Source organism: Meleagris gallopavo, chromosome 3, assembly GCF_905368555.1.
Source record: "Meleagris gallopavo chromosome 3, MGAL_WU_HG_1.1, whole genome shotgun sequence".
Taxonomy (NCBI): Eukaryota; Metazoa; Chordata; class Aves; order Galliformes; family Phasianidae; genus Meleagris; species Meleagris gallopavo.
Genome location: NC_139406.1, coordinates 13,364,953 through 13,380,035, shown reverse-complemented (window position 1 = coordinate 13,380,035; position 15,083 = coordinate 13,364,953). Strand labels below are relative to the sequence as shown.

Sequence of the window (15,083 nt, the reverse complement as noted above, 5' to 3'; positions counted from 1 at the left end):
AGTTTATCTTTCTTAAAATGTTTTTCACCTGAAAGATGACTGGCAGGGGGCATTGCACTGAATGGCACTGAGTGCCAGAAAACTAGAAACACTGTTTTGCTTAATGAGTAAAACATTACAAAGGAGATAGAGCCTGAAAACATGTAAAATGCTGCCCATGAAGACAGAATTCTTGCTAAGAGGATAAAAATGCAGCAAGGAAGAGTGAGGAGTACACACTGAAAGAAAACGGCCTTTAATGGCGTGAGTATTGAAACACTGGGAAATGTTGCCTGAGGAGCTGGTAAAAGCACCATACTGGGAAATCTTTGAGAACAAGACTGAAAAAACAGTTATGTTATAAGAGAGGAATAGATGTTCCTGTCTTGGGGCACATAACAGAACTGAAAAGATGTTTTCTTATAGTCAGTTTCAGCCTTATGCTTCTTAGCTTTTTTCTCTTCTTTAGATTTCCCTGGTTATAACATTCACCTCACAAACTCAAATAGAATTAGGGACAGGCCCAGTTTTGATGTCCACGTGCCAAAACAGAAGAGTGATAGCTACAATCTTGAAAGGATTTGGAAATGAGAAAAATCCTGGAAAGGTGATTATACAGAGTAGAATCAAAAAGTTTAATCCATACAATTCATCAAGAGCAGGTGAAGTCGTAAACCTGCTGTGTTTTACAAACACCTTCAAAAGAAACTAATTCTCTTAACAAGAAGCAGTCTTGCAATGGACATTTGCTGCAGCTAGATGAATTTACCTTTTCAAATGTATATTTCTATCAGTTATTTTTCACATTAGGGCAGCCTGGTGACCATTGAGAAATCTTCATAGGTGCAGTGATGCATTCACAATTTCTTCAACTCTCTGCAATAAAATGAAGAAGTCTTTCTGAGAAACAACTGCACAAAGAGCTTGGTGTGGGAATGGCTGGAGGAAATCCTACAGCTTTCCATATTCAGGTTAGACAAGATTATCATAATAATCTCTCTTGGCTTTCATATCTGTTTACCCAACTTTGTAAAGAGATGTATTGCTTACAGATCACTGTCAAATCTGCATAAATGGATTAGAAAAAGGCATGAATGAGCAATTACTTTTGTGACCTCTCCGAGGAATGATACTTACTATTTACCAGGTCATTATATTACAACTTGTCGTCTATTTCCTCAGTTTTAACAGCACAGATTAATCTCTCTAATGGTATCTGGAGTTCCATGGAGTAATATATTTATATTAGCAGCATTATATATGACAGCAGATATATATTATATACTATGGTATACACATATTATAAGCTATATATTTGATTGTGTATCTGACAGAACTAGTTTTCTTCCTTTTGTTCTAAAAGGATGTGTGGGGCAGTGTTTCTTTTCTCCAGTGGGTTATATCTGCAGTCAGTCATTGTCAGCTTTGTTCTGGAGTCACTGAAGGGGTAGGTGATAGTTACCACATGGTCACTGCACATCAGCTGGGAAAACCACCCACGTTAGATTCAACAAACTCCTGCACACAGGAAGCTCTTCTCTGACAATATTATCCAGAGCCCCTGCAGATCATAAGAGTCCTGGGTGCCACTCTTGGCAACAGCAGGATTTGTGTATGCGTATGAAGCCACATGCAACCACCCTCCAGTCTCCTGCTATTGCAGAGTTTAGCCTCATTAAGTTCTTCTGACAGGTTCCATAAGACCAAGATCGGCATAAAATCACAGCCAAGCAGCTGGTTTAAAACTTTAGATGGGGAGGTGATATTCCAAAGGCACGAAGATCTTGCAGTCTTTTCTCACTTCAGCTGACACAGGAGCTTGTCTCTTCTGAAGCTCAGATTCCCCTTGCTATTGATTCACCCTTTTACGGTATTTGTGCTTATAAGAGGAGTGAAGTTACAATCAACTCCCCAACAAAAAAAATTCAGCCTTACTCTGTAGTTTGCCGCTGGAACTAAATCGAAACTCAGGGTTGTTTATTGCAAAATTTCCCAGGCAGACAGTTCCCTTTGTGCACCTCTTAAAGCCAACAGGATTTAGTGGTGTGCAATCCACTCCAAAAGATCATCCAGCAGGGCTGCACCCAGGTATGTGGAGGGCTAGATGGAGATTTCTATATCAACCCAAAATCTCAAAGTAGTGGTTTTATTTGGCACAACTGGTGACAGGCTTTTAATGAGAAAGCGCAAACAAGTTGTCAAGAAGGAAAAACATCATCTTCAAACGGGTGGCAAAGAGTAACACTTTTTTTTTTTAATGTGATGCCAACTTTACTTTTCCTGAAGGACAGATGAGCTGTCTTTCTGCACTGGTTGTTAACAGAAAACTGCTCAGTCACCATAATAGCTTTGGGGCTAATTAGAGAAAAGAGTGACACCAAAGTCTCTCATTGTTCCCCAGGCAGATGCCGTGTGATGATTTAACAAAGCTAGAGGAAAGAGTCAGTAAAGAGCTGCTTATTCATCCACTGAGATGTTACAGCCTATACTATGACTTCTGCAGCTGTCACCTCTGGGGGGGAAAAAAAAAAAAAAAATGTGGGAAATGACATTTCTTTGCTATAATGCTTTTTATGGCAATGCTTTTTATGTTCTTTGAGGTTTTAGGAAAGATAATTTATTTTTCCGACTAACGTTCCACTCTAGGTCTTGTTTGGCAAAACTGAGCAACTGATTCTCCTTTCTGTTTTCTCACTCGTTGTTTTTTATCTGCTTTCCATTATGATTTCATTTGCACTTGGCTTTCGCAACCGAACTCCAAACAATCTCAACAGAAAGGGAAAAAGGATGTCTCCTGATCCTCTCCAAAAGGAAGAAGAGCCTCTGTTCAGAGGTGCCTCGTGTAGACAGATGGTTTGATAAGATACCTCTCTACATTTTCATTGGGAAATCAGGATGAGTTTGCATGACCAAGCTCAGCCCGGGCTGCCTGCCTACTGACAGCTCCTGGAGCAGCTGCGTCCTGTTTCTGTGCAGCTCTGCAAGCGGTGCCGGAAAGCCACTGCCCAGGGGGTCGGGCTGCTGGGGAACAGCCTGAAAAAAAAGCCAAGAAATGGAATTTCACAGCTTTCCTTGTTCCATTTCTGAAGAAAAGTAGGTCTCTTTCTCGTACAGATGACATGAAAAACATTGAGATTGCCCCCCACCCAACTGTGAGCCTGATGGGTGAGAATGCCCCATGGCGTTGCCCAGCACCACATCCTCCACACCACAGATACGGGACTGGTGTGACGGCCATTTGCAGGCTCCATCACGGGGCCTGCAGTCCGCAAGCAATGCTCCTGGGAGGCAGGAGATGGCAGGAGCCCGTCTTCCCGCCTCACGGGCACAGCGCCTGCCTCTTCTGCGCACCGCCACGCAGCCCCTGTGCAGCAGATGCCTGGGGTGGGTTTCTGCCCGCACACAGCACTTGGGGAACACACGAGTTTCGAGTTTATTACGCGATGGTTGCCCTTGCTGCCGTCACTAACGTTATTTCAGTAGAAGCGCTTCCTACAGCTCCACTTCCTCTCTTCCACGAGGGGCTGCTCCCAGCCCGAGGGAGGGGCTTTATTGGGCGGAGCTCGCGGCTCACCGCCCCTCCTCGATCTCTCTGCGCTCCATCGATGTCTTCGGGCGGCGGCTGCCGGTGCCTGCGCCCGCCGGACGCGGAGGCGCTGCCGGGAGCGGCGCTGCCCCAGGTGCCGGATACGAGCGCGGCGGCGGCGGCGGCCGGTGAGTGACAGCGAGCGGCCTCCCGCCCCTCTCTTCCTCCGCCGCGCACTGCGGAGCCGGCTCCCAGCGGGGCAGCCCCGGTCCTTCCCCCTTGCGCCGGGGCGGAGACCGTCCCCATCCCGGGGGGGGACCGAAGCGCTCTCCCCGCCGAGCGTCTCGCTCCAAGCCACGCCCCTGTCCCGGGAGGGGTTCGGGGCGGCTGTTGGCGGGCCGTGGGGCTCCGCGCCGTGTGGGAGCGGCAGGTAGCGCCGTGTGGGAGCGGCCGTCAGGTGGTTCCGCGTGCGCTGGAGGCAGTGCAGGAAGTAGGCCGGGAGAGGCACGGGCGGAGCGCCGGCGAGTTAACTTAATCGACTTCAAACTTAGCTTAACGAGGAACCGCAGCGCGGTTTCTTACTGAAGGGAACATCTGCCTGGACGTGGGGATGGTCCCGTTTCCAAAAGGGGACCTGCCGTTCTGTCCCGTTATGCTGGTTTTCCGCTTCCAAACTACTGCCTTTTCCTCCTCTCGTATTTATTTCCTCGGCGTTTCCTACCTCCCGTGTCTTGTTAGCTTCGTGTTACGTTAACAGCTTCTAGCACAAGCACTCAAACGCTTTGAATTGACATCCAGTAAGCCGTGTTAGCTGTGGCAGAACATCAGGTCGAATCTGAGCTGTTAACGCCCATTTGTAGGATCATAGAATGGCCTGGGTTGAAAAGGACCACCATGATCATCTAGTTTCAACCCCCCTGCCATGTGATTTAGATTAAAATTGTAATCTCACTTTGATTTTCCTCACTTTCTGATTGTAAATACTTTTATTTTTTTTTTCCTTCTTATGATTTGTATGCATTTCACTGCAGCAAGGTTTTCTTTTTCCTTTTGATGAAGTTGTCAAACCATTAGAAAGGCTTCTAGATAGAGTCACAGAATGGCTTCATTTGGAAGGACCTTAACGATCATCCAGTTCCAACCCCCTGCTCTGGGCAGAGCTGACACCCAATACTTTCTGAGTTTTTTGGGTTTTTTTTGCTGCTTTTTTGTTGCAAACTGCAACTGAAACTTGTCACTTAGAAATCCAACCTCCTTTGCTTGCTTTATTTTTGCTCCCCCGAAGAAAAGCTTTGTAATTCTTAGTTCCCTATCACTGCAGTGTCTGTCACAGCTTGCACTGACCCAGCAAGGAGCAGCCAAAAGCATGCCCTGCTGCTGCTTTCTTTCCCATGGATCGCTTAGTTTACAGGGTTGGTGATTTATGCCTATCCTTGGACAACAGTGTTTTTACTTAACTGGAGGTTCTGTTGTTTTAAACAGGATGCAATGATTTTCATTATACTAGTGTGATTTATTTCAGAGAGAATGTCATTAATTTAACTTCTGGTGGCATGTTTTTTTTGTTTTTTTGTCTGTGTGGAAAACTTAACTTTTCTTAGTGTTTCTCAGAGGTGAAACGATTCAATTAAACTCACTCTACCAACCAAGCTTGCACTTTCTTAATTTACTTTTTCTTAGCACTGAATTGTCTTGTGTTCTTATGGCAATAGTTCAATAAACTACAATTTCTTTTTTTTCACTGATTCCTCTAGTGATGTATTTGCTTTATCAGAAATCGGTGCTGAATAGCAGTCTAAGTTAGTGGACATTTTTAGAACTCAGTGGCAAATCCATTCAGTTCTAGTCATGAGCTTAAAAAAAAAAAACCAAAAAAAACACAGAAGAAATGTCTGGTGAATGAAATATTCAACATTGTGCCTCTTGATGTTCTGTTGAAAAGACGTTTTATCTTCACTACTGAAAATAATGCTCACTAAGTGTTTTGGGACCTGCAGTATTCAGATCTTAGTGTTTTGAGTTGTAGGATTCCTTGTGTTGAGAACATTTGGAGCAAAAAACAAATATTAAAGATGTTACAATGTGATTCACCAGTAGTTTCCCGAGGACTCATGAAAAAGCATTGATTGATACAGTCTGTTCATGATGCTACTCCTCACACTGAAACTGCACTGAAGCACATTAAGTGGTAGACAAGAAACAGAGGCCACTGACCTCTTTTAGTGATGAAAGCTTGAGATATGTTATGTTAAACCCTACTTAATCAATTTCTGTCAATGTGATGTGGCTGGCTGTAAATCCAGTAAGTCTTGAGCATTGTACTTGAAACTAATCATCAGTTGTGTGTTACTTTTGATTCTCTTCTTCTGGGCTTTTCTGCTTTCCCTTTGAATCTATTTAAGGGATGGGAGAAGAGCAAGACCTGAATAGCGTGGTCACAAAAGTGTGACTTTAGAAGTTATTTTTGAAAATACAGGTTCTGACAGCCATGGAATGAAAGAACATGTGAATTAAACTACGGTTTTGTTCTCCAGAACAAGGCAAGCCTGTGAGGCACAAGTGGATATTTATTACCTGCATGTATTTCAAATAGTCGTGCATTACTTTAATTATGCAAAAAAGGACACAAACATTTTGCACAGAAGAAATCAGTAGTACTTCAGAATGAAGGACTTGTAAATAATGCTCAAAAGGCTGCATGTGTTACACTGAATTTATTTTCTGTGGGAACTTTTCAGTATTAGCAGCATCTGGTGCTGTACTTACAAGCAAGCTGAAGGGTTGAAATCAGAAAATAGCTAAATGGATATCTAGCGGAAATCAGACACTGCTCTTCAGCTTAACCTTTTGTCTTAGACCACCTACCTTCTGTAAATCCGTATTGTGCAGTGTTGTCTTTCAGATTGCTTTCTCCGAGAGAGGGGAGTAGTACTTGGTAATGGGAAAATTCTGTTTGTAAAGGTGCTTGTAGGATATGGGATGAGTAGATAGTGCCGCATAGGGCAATCATATCAGGTTGGTGTTCCCTCTTTTGCACAGAACGCAAACATCTGTGTTTACAGCTTGAAAAATATCAATTTAAAAACAAGGCTGATTAAATAATAAAAAATCTTTACCTTAACCCCCAAATTATTATTAAAGTAATAGAATTGTCAGTGTTTCTGTCCAGAAGCAGTTGGACTGTTGATTGTTTTTCCAGTGTCCCAAATTGGAGGAGGGGAGAGGAGGAGGGAGAACCTCATTTTCGTGATCTGAAAAAAGGATCCGAGGCAGCTTTTCTGGAAGCTGAGTAATGAGACAAATGCCTGAAAATGAGGATTAATTGTGCGATTGTTCTGTTGCATATTTTGATTAGGGGAAGGTAAGGTAAGCATTTAATATTTTAAACAAAGCTAAATCAAATGCCTCCTCTCTTCCCCATGTTTTGTACATATGGAGACATCTGCACTTTTTATGTGAATTTGGAACTATTTAGTGCTTTTTATTAAGAAGAAATTGATGTGTAACCTTCTTTGACAACAGTTATTAGTCAGGGCATACAGAGCACTCAGCATTTTCAGTAGATTGCACTCGGGTGGGTGTGAAAGCCTGTGTTTCCTTTCTTTGCTTGTTTGTTTGGATTTTAAGGAAAACAAAATTTCTGAGACACAAAGCCTTTTATAGGTCCTGGTTTTTTTTTGTTTTTTTTTTTCTTGAGCATAAGGGAACTACAGACCGAGTTTTCAGTTGAATGTTCTAAAGCAAACCTTAGGTATATTGCACAGAAGCCAGTGGAAGTTCTGTCTGTGTAACTGCCTGTGGATCAGATGATGATATAAATCCATGATGTTTCAGTTAGTTAGGTTTACATTCTGTATTTTTCCTTTCACTTTGCAGCTATGCTGAAAGTAGTGTGTGCCCTGCATTCAGACATTCCCATGATGCATCCCAAAGTCCACATCAGGTTTTGATTTTGATGAGCAAAATTATCTTTTTGAATGCCAAATCTTGTGTTGGAGGCTAACTGAATTGAACCTAAAATCTCAATTAAAACAGCAACAGCTTCAAATTTTCTATTTTCAAATTCTGAGAGTGCGACGACACTTCAGATCTCACTGTGTTTTTAACACGTATACCTTCATTCTTTCTGGGAACCTGAAAGACAAACAGTTAAGAAACTACGTAAGAAGAGGAGACATTTTTCTCATGTTTTCTCGTGCAGAGAAGGCAGTGTCTCCCAAAGCACTGATCTGAAAAGATAATTCCAAACAGTAGATGTAAATTTTAGGTAGATAAGTGGAAATGAAGGCTGGGAGCATGTAAGGTAGAGGCGGGCTGAAATATGTAAGAAAAAATAGCTGTGCACGCAGCTCTCAGACAGAGCTGTGCCCGCGTTTGCCTGTGTGAACAGAGAGATACAATAGCCTCTATCTTGCGTGCTGCCCTTAGCGGGGGACAGAATGCAATGTTTGGGTGAGAACACGAGAAGTACGGGGATCTCAGGAACACAAGTGCGTGCCTCACCTTCTAAATAGTTTTGAAACAGAAGAAACTGCCCCAAAAGCCACACGGCGAATGTTCAGTTTGCTGTGGCAGTCGTACCGACTGGAACACACGTTGAAACTTCAGTCATACCAACTGTGTAATTACAGTGGTTATATAGTGTTTTTATAAAGAATATTGTGTATAGTTACAGGGCTTAGAAAAAAGCTGTGGTGTCTTGTTTCTTTTCTCTCTAAAAAAAGAAAATAAATCCCATCCCATTGGGATTTATTTAGTTTATTTTTTTGAACTTCTGGATCTTTTTGACTGAATTTGCATAACGTACTTGAAAGCTTAGTGATGCTTGCAGTAGTATTGATTTCTAATTTCTGCTCGTGAATAACGTAAGATAGAGAGATGATGAAGGTATTAAGATTCTTTACCGTTCCTCTGATAACTAAAACAGTGCAGAAAATTATGATAAACTTTATAAACCTAGAAGAAAAAAGAGATGAATGGTTTAAATGTAAGATGGGGGGTAATGACTTCTAAGTGAAGCAAACTGGATTTTGGAGGTAGAAGCAGATGTAGGAAGGCATGTGCTTTGAGAACTTAGAAATGAACGGGAGATTTATGGCCATCTGTGATACGGTTTTGTGTAAAGCCGACTTGGCTTTTTTCTATAAATATGTTTATATATATATATATGTGTGTGTGTGTGTGTGTATATATACGTATGTTTAAAGCTTTTTTCACGATGTTGCTAGATTATGGTGATGTGTCACGTAATTAATACAGAAGCTTTTAACAAGTAGGTGACACAATTTCTGGGCAGTTGTAATGCAATTTATAATGAAAATAGCAGAAATTTTGGGGAGAAACATCTGTGCTCAGGGTTCCTTGAATTACACTTTCTTATAAGCTACTGCACTTTTGTAGTCAGTTTAACACAGCCGAAACAGACGTTCAGAAAATATAGCTGGTTTGCTTTGAGCCTTGGTAACGAGTAGGTGCTGTAACACAGAATGTCGTAGCAGAAGTGTTCTTCATCCAAGAACTGGCACAAAACAGTATGTAGGTCTGCTTAATAAGTTTGAGGAATAGTTTATTTTCACTGTGGAGTTACAGAATTTTAAAGCTAATTTGTCTGAAAAACATTGTATTTCATAAGGTGATGTTTCTAGGATTTATTTGTTAAGGTTTTCTCCTATGAAAATATCCTAATTCAAATGTATAGGGCTAGAATTGCATTATTGTAGTATTGCTGATTTTGTTTAATAGTGGCACGTGGTGGTTCTTGTTGTCATTTAAGTGAATGGATTTTTGAAAAAAGGTGACAATGTGGCTGTGGTTGTGGGCAGTTGGACCACGTATGTGGGTTAAATTAAATTTGCGAGTGAATTTGATGGAGTAAATACTTGCGGCAGAGGGAAAGGAAATTTTCTCTGTAACTAAAATAATGTTCACATGGTTCATTCAACTCTTCCTCTTTCACCAGGTGATAAAATTGACCCTAAAGTGGTTTTCTGAACTAAAAGAAATCAAAGAATCCCTTCCAAGCCTACTGCTGTAGAAGTCTCTGTTTGCCTATACCGTTAGAACTATCTTATAGAATCATAGAATCCTTAGAGTTGGAGGGGACCTTTAAAGGTCATCTAGACCAACTCCCCTGCAATGAACATGGAATCTTCTTTATAACCTATTTTTAGAATGAAATATTCTTGCTTCTTTGCAGCGGATCACAACTCACTGTAATATGTAGGCTCATTAATTTCATTCAGGACGTTTACGGTGTAAGATCCTAATGAGCAAAGCTTCATTTCAGGATGGAGTGTTTATAGAAAAATTTCAATGTTTTGACACTGTAATCTCATTCATATAGTTAAGTGTTCTTTGTGGGGAGCCTCTCCCCTCTCCAAATAAATAACCTATGGCAATTCCTGAGTTAACAGTGTATCAGGACGTAGATATGCTGTGTGTCACAGCTGATAGGATGCTGTTGGTGAGTATGTGCAATGGAATGGATTTATACAGACCTAGATTTCTTTTCCACACGTGATAGATAGAAGGTTAATTGATGCTAAATGGATGCTTTGTTAGCCCTTCAACAGCTACTAAACTAGTGCGGGAGGAATGCAAATCATTACTACAAAAGGCCAAGACCAGTATGTTTTCTTAGTGAGTTTATAGGTCTTTTTTTATCCCTCCCTTCTTTCCCTCCTTCCCGACCGCACAAAACCTAGCCAGCTGTAATGATAGGAGGGAGAGCAGGCAGCTTTTCTAAACACACACGCACACACACGCACACACACACACTCACTTACTCACTCACTCACTCTCTCGCACTCCTGCCCCCTCTTTTTCCTCTCCATACCTCAGCAGAGTGACAGCTTCTAGATGTTGCGTGCGAGTGAGTTCAGCTGGTGCTGTGTGGTCTGGGTGTGTGGTCTCCAGCTCAACAGAGAGCCTGCTAACAGGGTGGATGAGAGAGAGCAACATTGTTTACTTTAATTTATTTCGGATGCCGGAACTGTGCCCGGAGTTTCTCCTGAGCTTGATTCCACAGTTAGCAGTGTCAATCCCTCGCAGCTGCAGCGCGCTCTGAAATCTGCCCTGAGCTCTTTTACCCAGCGTTATCCCAGCATCTGCCTCGGGTCCAGCCTTTAATTCCTCACCACTCGACACTTTTAATGGCGTTGCTGAGTGCTGTGATTATTTTGCTTTCAGTGTGTCAAGATACATCGCCACGAAGGTGTACCTCGCTGGGTTAAGTAAAGCAGGACCTCGGAGATGTTGGTGAAATAGGCAGGTAGAGCTGTTGTGAAAGCAGAGCGGCTGTGCTCATTCCTTTGTCTATCCCCAGACTGCAGCTTCTAGTGACTGGCTGCAATATTCGGGAGCCCTTTGAAAATAAGAAAGTATCATATTATGTCTTTTAATACTCTTGTCTTCTTTGTAGTTTGCCCTCCCATCTCAAAACGCGCTCATCTTCCCAAATCAAAATTGATTTTGGCATGTGATGTTGTCCCGTAGGTTAACGTGTTTGTCAGTGTTAATATTGGCTTGAATCAACATGCCGGATATGACAGACCAAGACAAATGAGGCTTTGTTGTTTTCTGTGTGACGATGAAATTGGTCCGTTCCCCCCCCCCCCCTTTTTTTTTTTCTTTCCCTGTTTGTTCATCTTTTCATTATAAGTAGCTTAGTGGTGTTTTGAAGGAGTTTTTTTTCCCCTCGAAATGTAAGATTTGTGAGCATTTCTTGTTTAAATTGACAAGTCTTCTTCTATTATTTAAATAAACATGTGTAGATTCTTAATATCACTTGGAATTTCAGCATTGTTTAGCTTATTCACTTCCCAGTCTTTCCTGGCAAGCTTGCAGGAATGGACTTTGTATTATTAATGCAGTGTTGAAGGCTGTGGAAATTCTAGGGCACTGAAGATCTCCAGAGGGGTTAATAAATGTCAGTTATTTTCACAGCGCTGCTTTTTGGATGCTTTTAAATCTTAGTTTATGTAGATTGTCTGTCTGAATTTATACTGTTGGGAAGATAAAGCACAGAAAAGGTTGCAATAATGTTTTTTTGTCATTTTTGTAATGGTTCTGAATGCAAACATAGAAAACTTTTAGCTTTGTTGTCCTTCTTAGGGTCATCTGCCATGTTCCTTCACTGATGCTGTTGTACAGTGTTGTACTCAGGGGACCCTCTAGGTTTCCTAGTGCAAACAAATACCTGGTTATATTTAGTAGAAGCACAGGTTTGTGTAGTTTAAGGTGCAAAGGCCATCACCTATGTCTGGAATCCAAGCATTTACTGATTGGTTAAAATCATCCATTTCATAAATCTGTTCATTCAGAGAGCGTTTAATGCTGCAATGTTAGTGTGATAGGAGTCCCTAACATACTGGTTTGGGGTTTGTTTGTTTGCCTCCAACGTTGTCTGCTTACCATACTGTGATTTGAACAGGGAAGATACTGTGGCCGGTCCTACTGTACCTGTTCCTGCTGTACCTGTTTAAAATGGTATTCAGTCACGTGTATCATATAGCTGAAGGCTTTAGTTATATGTGGATGTCATTTTTACCTTGTGTATAGTTTAGATTTTTTCAATGCTATGACATAGACTTTTTCTTTCATCCCTCCTTGACAACTTAGATTCCTGTTGGTAGATGGCCGTGACATTTGCATTGACCTTGGTTCTGTCTTCCTTCCAGAGTGTCTTTTAAGTTCAGTGTTTTTGACAAAGTGCTACTGAAAACTTTACTTAACTGAGTTTTCAGTCACTGGAACCAGCTCACTTTCTTTATTTAGAAGCTAGGAATGCCTTTCTGGCACCTCTCAACTGCTAATTCTTTTGTTGGTGAAAATTATTAGGTGTATGTTGCCACCACTCACCTCTGAAGTTCTCTGCCTTTGTCGTGTTTGTAGTTTTAATTTGTGATTTGAACACATAGGCCAGTTTGGTATCCCTAAATCCTGAACTTCTGTTTTTCACTTAGGTTATATTTTGGTGTTGCTTCAAGAACAGTAAGCAGTGCTCGGTGCTACAGATCTGTTATGGTGGGCGTTGGTGGTGTCCTTTCTCTTTGCATTTCGTCTCTGCTTTTCCCTGAGCGTTTAATGTGGAAACCTATTTAAGAATTCCTGTTTTAAACGGGAGTTTTCAGAAAAGCTTCTAGACTTGTGTTTTTCCTTACGTTGGATGATATTTCATTTCTTCACTGTTTGTTTTTAAAAGTGGCTTTTCTAAGGATAAAGAGTGACGATGTCCCATCCTTAGCAAGCCTGTAGTGTTCAGAGCAGTCTGGATTTTTATTTATTTATTTATTTATCGAGCTAAACCTCTGCGAGAGGACAGTTTATTTGAGAAGCTCATGTAAAGATGAAGATGATGTTTACGAAAGGCATTTTTCAAGACGGTTTTGTAGTAGGTGGTCTTCGCAGAGGCTTTCTAACTCCTTGCACTTCATAACAAGAATTATGACCGAATAATATGGGCAAGAACATAGGAGCAGTCAAACAGATGTCATCCATGTTAAACTTTTGAGGAGGTATTGTGAGGAAATGAAGTTTTAAAAAGACGGGAGAGGAGTGAAGAGGGGAAAGAGAGTTAGTGTAAAGCAAGAATGTTCATTGCGAAAAAGTACTCGTTTTAACACTTCTTTAATAAACCCATCTTTTCAGAATATCTCATAGAGAAAAGAGATTTTGCACAATCTCCCCTGCTCTGTGTATGAACCATTTTGAGTAAGTTGCTTTGAGTAAGAAGGCTGATTAATGTTTTTAAATTTTATTTTATGTAGAATACGTGTATTTAAAAAAATAAGATTTCTCTGTAGGGCGATTGTAGAATTGCAGGTATCATTCTTAGGCTTAATGAAAATGAAAAAATGAAACTTCAGTTTCTTAATGAAACTAAAAATAATTATTTTTTCAGCTTTGTCCTAAAGATTAATAAAATAAAATAGAAAGTTCTTTTGGGTCATAAGACTATGCAAGCTATGCTTCCCAGTAAACAATTCAGTCATATTGCATATTGCCATGTGTGTCAAAAGGATGGGAATGTATTATAAATGAAGACTCTCAAGCATTTGTTTGATCTCTGTTGCAAGGACAGAATCTGTACTGTTCCATCATTTACTCTTTGAAAGAAATGAAACCAATTGCTATTAAAAAATAAAATAAAATCACATAATAGAGCATCTCAGTGCTGTAGTGCTCTTGTAATGTGTTGAGATTTACTGTGGTCTTCTCATCCAAGTGAGGTATTTTGAAACAATTTTGCAATAAGTATGGAAATAATTTAGAAGAAAGGTTAGACTTCAGGAGGCTCAGCATTTTTATTGCATTTATTCAACTTATCATGAAGAGAGATACAGTGCCAATTTCTGAAATCCAGAGAAATACATTGTAATATTACTTTTGAGTTTTGATATTGATACAAGCCAATTATCTGTACGCCTAGGTATTTTGAAAGAAACAGCTACAATGCAAGAGAACCGTGAGGTTGGGTGTGAGGGGGTAAGAATCAGCCAAAAATACCCAAATGGCTTCTAGTTTGCTCATTTTCCTTGAGAGTTTTCCCTCCATATTACCTCTGAGTTCTTGAAGATGTCGGTTGTATGTGGGTTGTTGGTGTTGTTTTTTTTTTTTTACATCTGTGTTGCTGATTAATATCCTATATAGATCTTTACAAACTGGATTTTTTGCTGGAAAATAAGTTATTTTACATTGTGACACCGATATCTCAGTGTATGTTGCTTCCTACGGAAGATAACAGAAAGGGTAGCCCCACTCCTTGCATCTGTTGTGTGAAGAAAGCTGCAAACTCTATGTAGATAAGATGTAGAGGGGCACGTGGAGTTTATTCTCCTCATTCTAGGTAAGGTTAAGCACCTGATTGTTTTCCAGTGTCCACTTTGCATGTGACTCCATAGGAAACATGATATACTGAAAGATCAGATCTTCTGTTGCCTATGCACTTTGTAATTGCATAGGAGTAAACAAAACTTCCCTGGGTTTTCAGTTTCTGATTGCTGCAGGTAGGATTAGGCTTGGGAAACTTGTTTCTCTTGTGGTGACTGTTGTTTTGTCAGGTGATGCCTTGATGTAGCAAAGAGGGCTTTGAATCCAGTACGTGTGAGACAAGAGCTTGACATGCTGTGCAGCTCCAGGATTAGGAATCCTGACAGCTGATTGAATTTATCATTTTCAGCAAGGAAGTGGATCAACGGTAGTTCAGGTGAGCTAAACGAACAAAAGTAGGATGAGAGTAAGGAAGAGGAATTATCAGGGTGTCAGGATTTGAAGGGAGCACTGGGGTATTAACCTCTCTTGTCCTCCCCTGTTGACATTGTGCTCAAGAAGTCATAGGGAAGATTGGCAGGATAAGGGCAGGAAATAGTTCAGCTGCAGGGCTTGGACCTGGCTTAGGTTTTGAAGTGAGGCAGGGACTGACTGCCTCTGAAAAACAGAGAAAGAAACATAAGCAGGGCTTACAGGAGCAGGAGAGAGGGGACTGCCTGCCAGAGCATAACCTTTTCTTCTGTATCTGGAGATTACTGACAGCTGATTCTTTGTAGTCTGCGGACATTGTCCTCCTCTTCTTCAGTGT

At 41.0% G+C, this 15,083-nt stretch overlaps 2 protein-coding genes across 2 annotated transcripts in view; one reads left to right on the top strand and one right to left on the bottom strand.

Moving 5' to 3' along the window:
- Window positions 1-205: 205 nt before the first annotated feature.
- Window positions 206-3,991, bottom strand: LOC146544611 (uncharacterized). The gene is made up of 2 exons (XM_085220290.1): window positions 3,450-3,991; window positions 206-3,012 (listed from the first exon to the last, which is right to left on the bottom strand). Exons 1-2 carry the CDS (start codon window positions 3,809-3,811, stop codon window positions 2,913-2,915), a joined length of 462 nt encoding a protein of 153 aa, XP_085076416.1. The 5' UTR covers window positions 3,812-3,991; the 3' UTR covers window positions 206-2,912.
- The window catches only part of EXOC2 (exocyst complex component 2), a 129,375-nt gene continuing 117,837 nt past the window's right edge, over window positions 3,546-15,083 (top strand). Inside the window, exon 1 of the mRNA XM_085220289.1 lies at window positions 3,546-3,693. The gene's annotated coding sequence lies outside the window, so the exon portion shown is untranslated. The remainder of the gene's footprint in view (window positions 3,694-15,083) is intronic.

Excerpts from the sequence above, each read along its gene's own strand:
- LOC146544611 (XM_085220290.1), bottom strand. The coding sequence starts at position 3,811 with ATGGGGACGGTCTCCGCCCCGGCGCAAGGGGGAAGGACCGGGGCTGCC. Across the intron at positions 3,013-3,449 it reads AGCGCTTCTACTGAAATAAC|GCTGTTCCCCAGCAGCCCGA; the intron begins GTTAGTGACGGC and ends CTTTTTTTTCAG.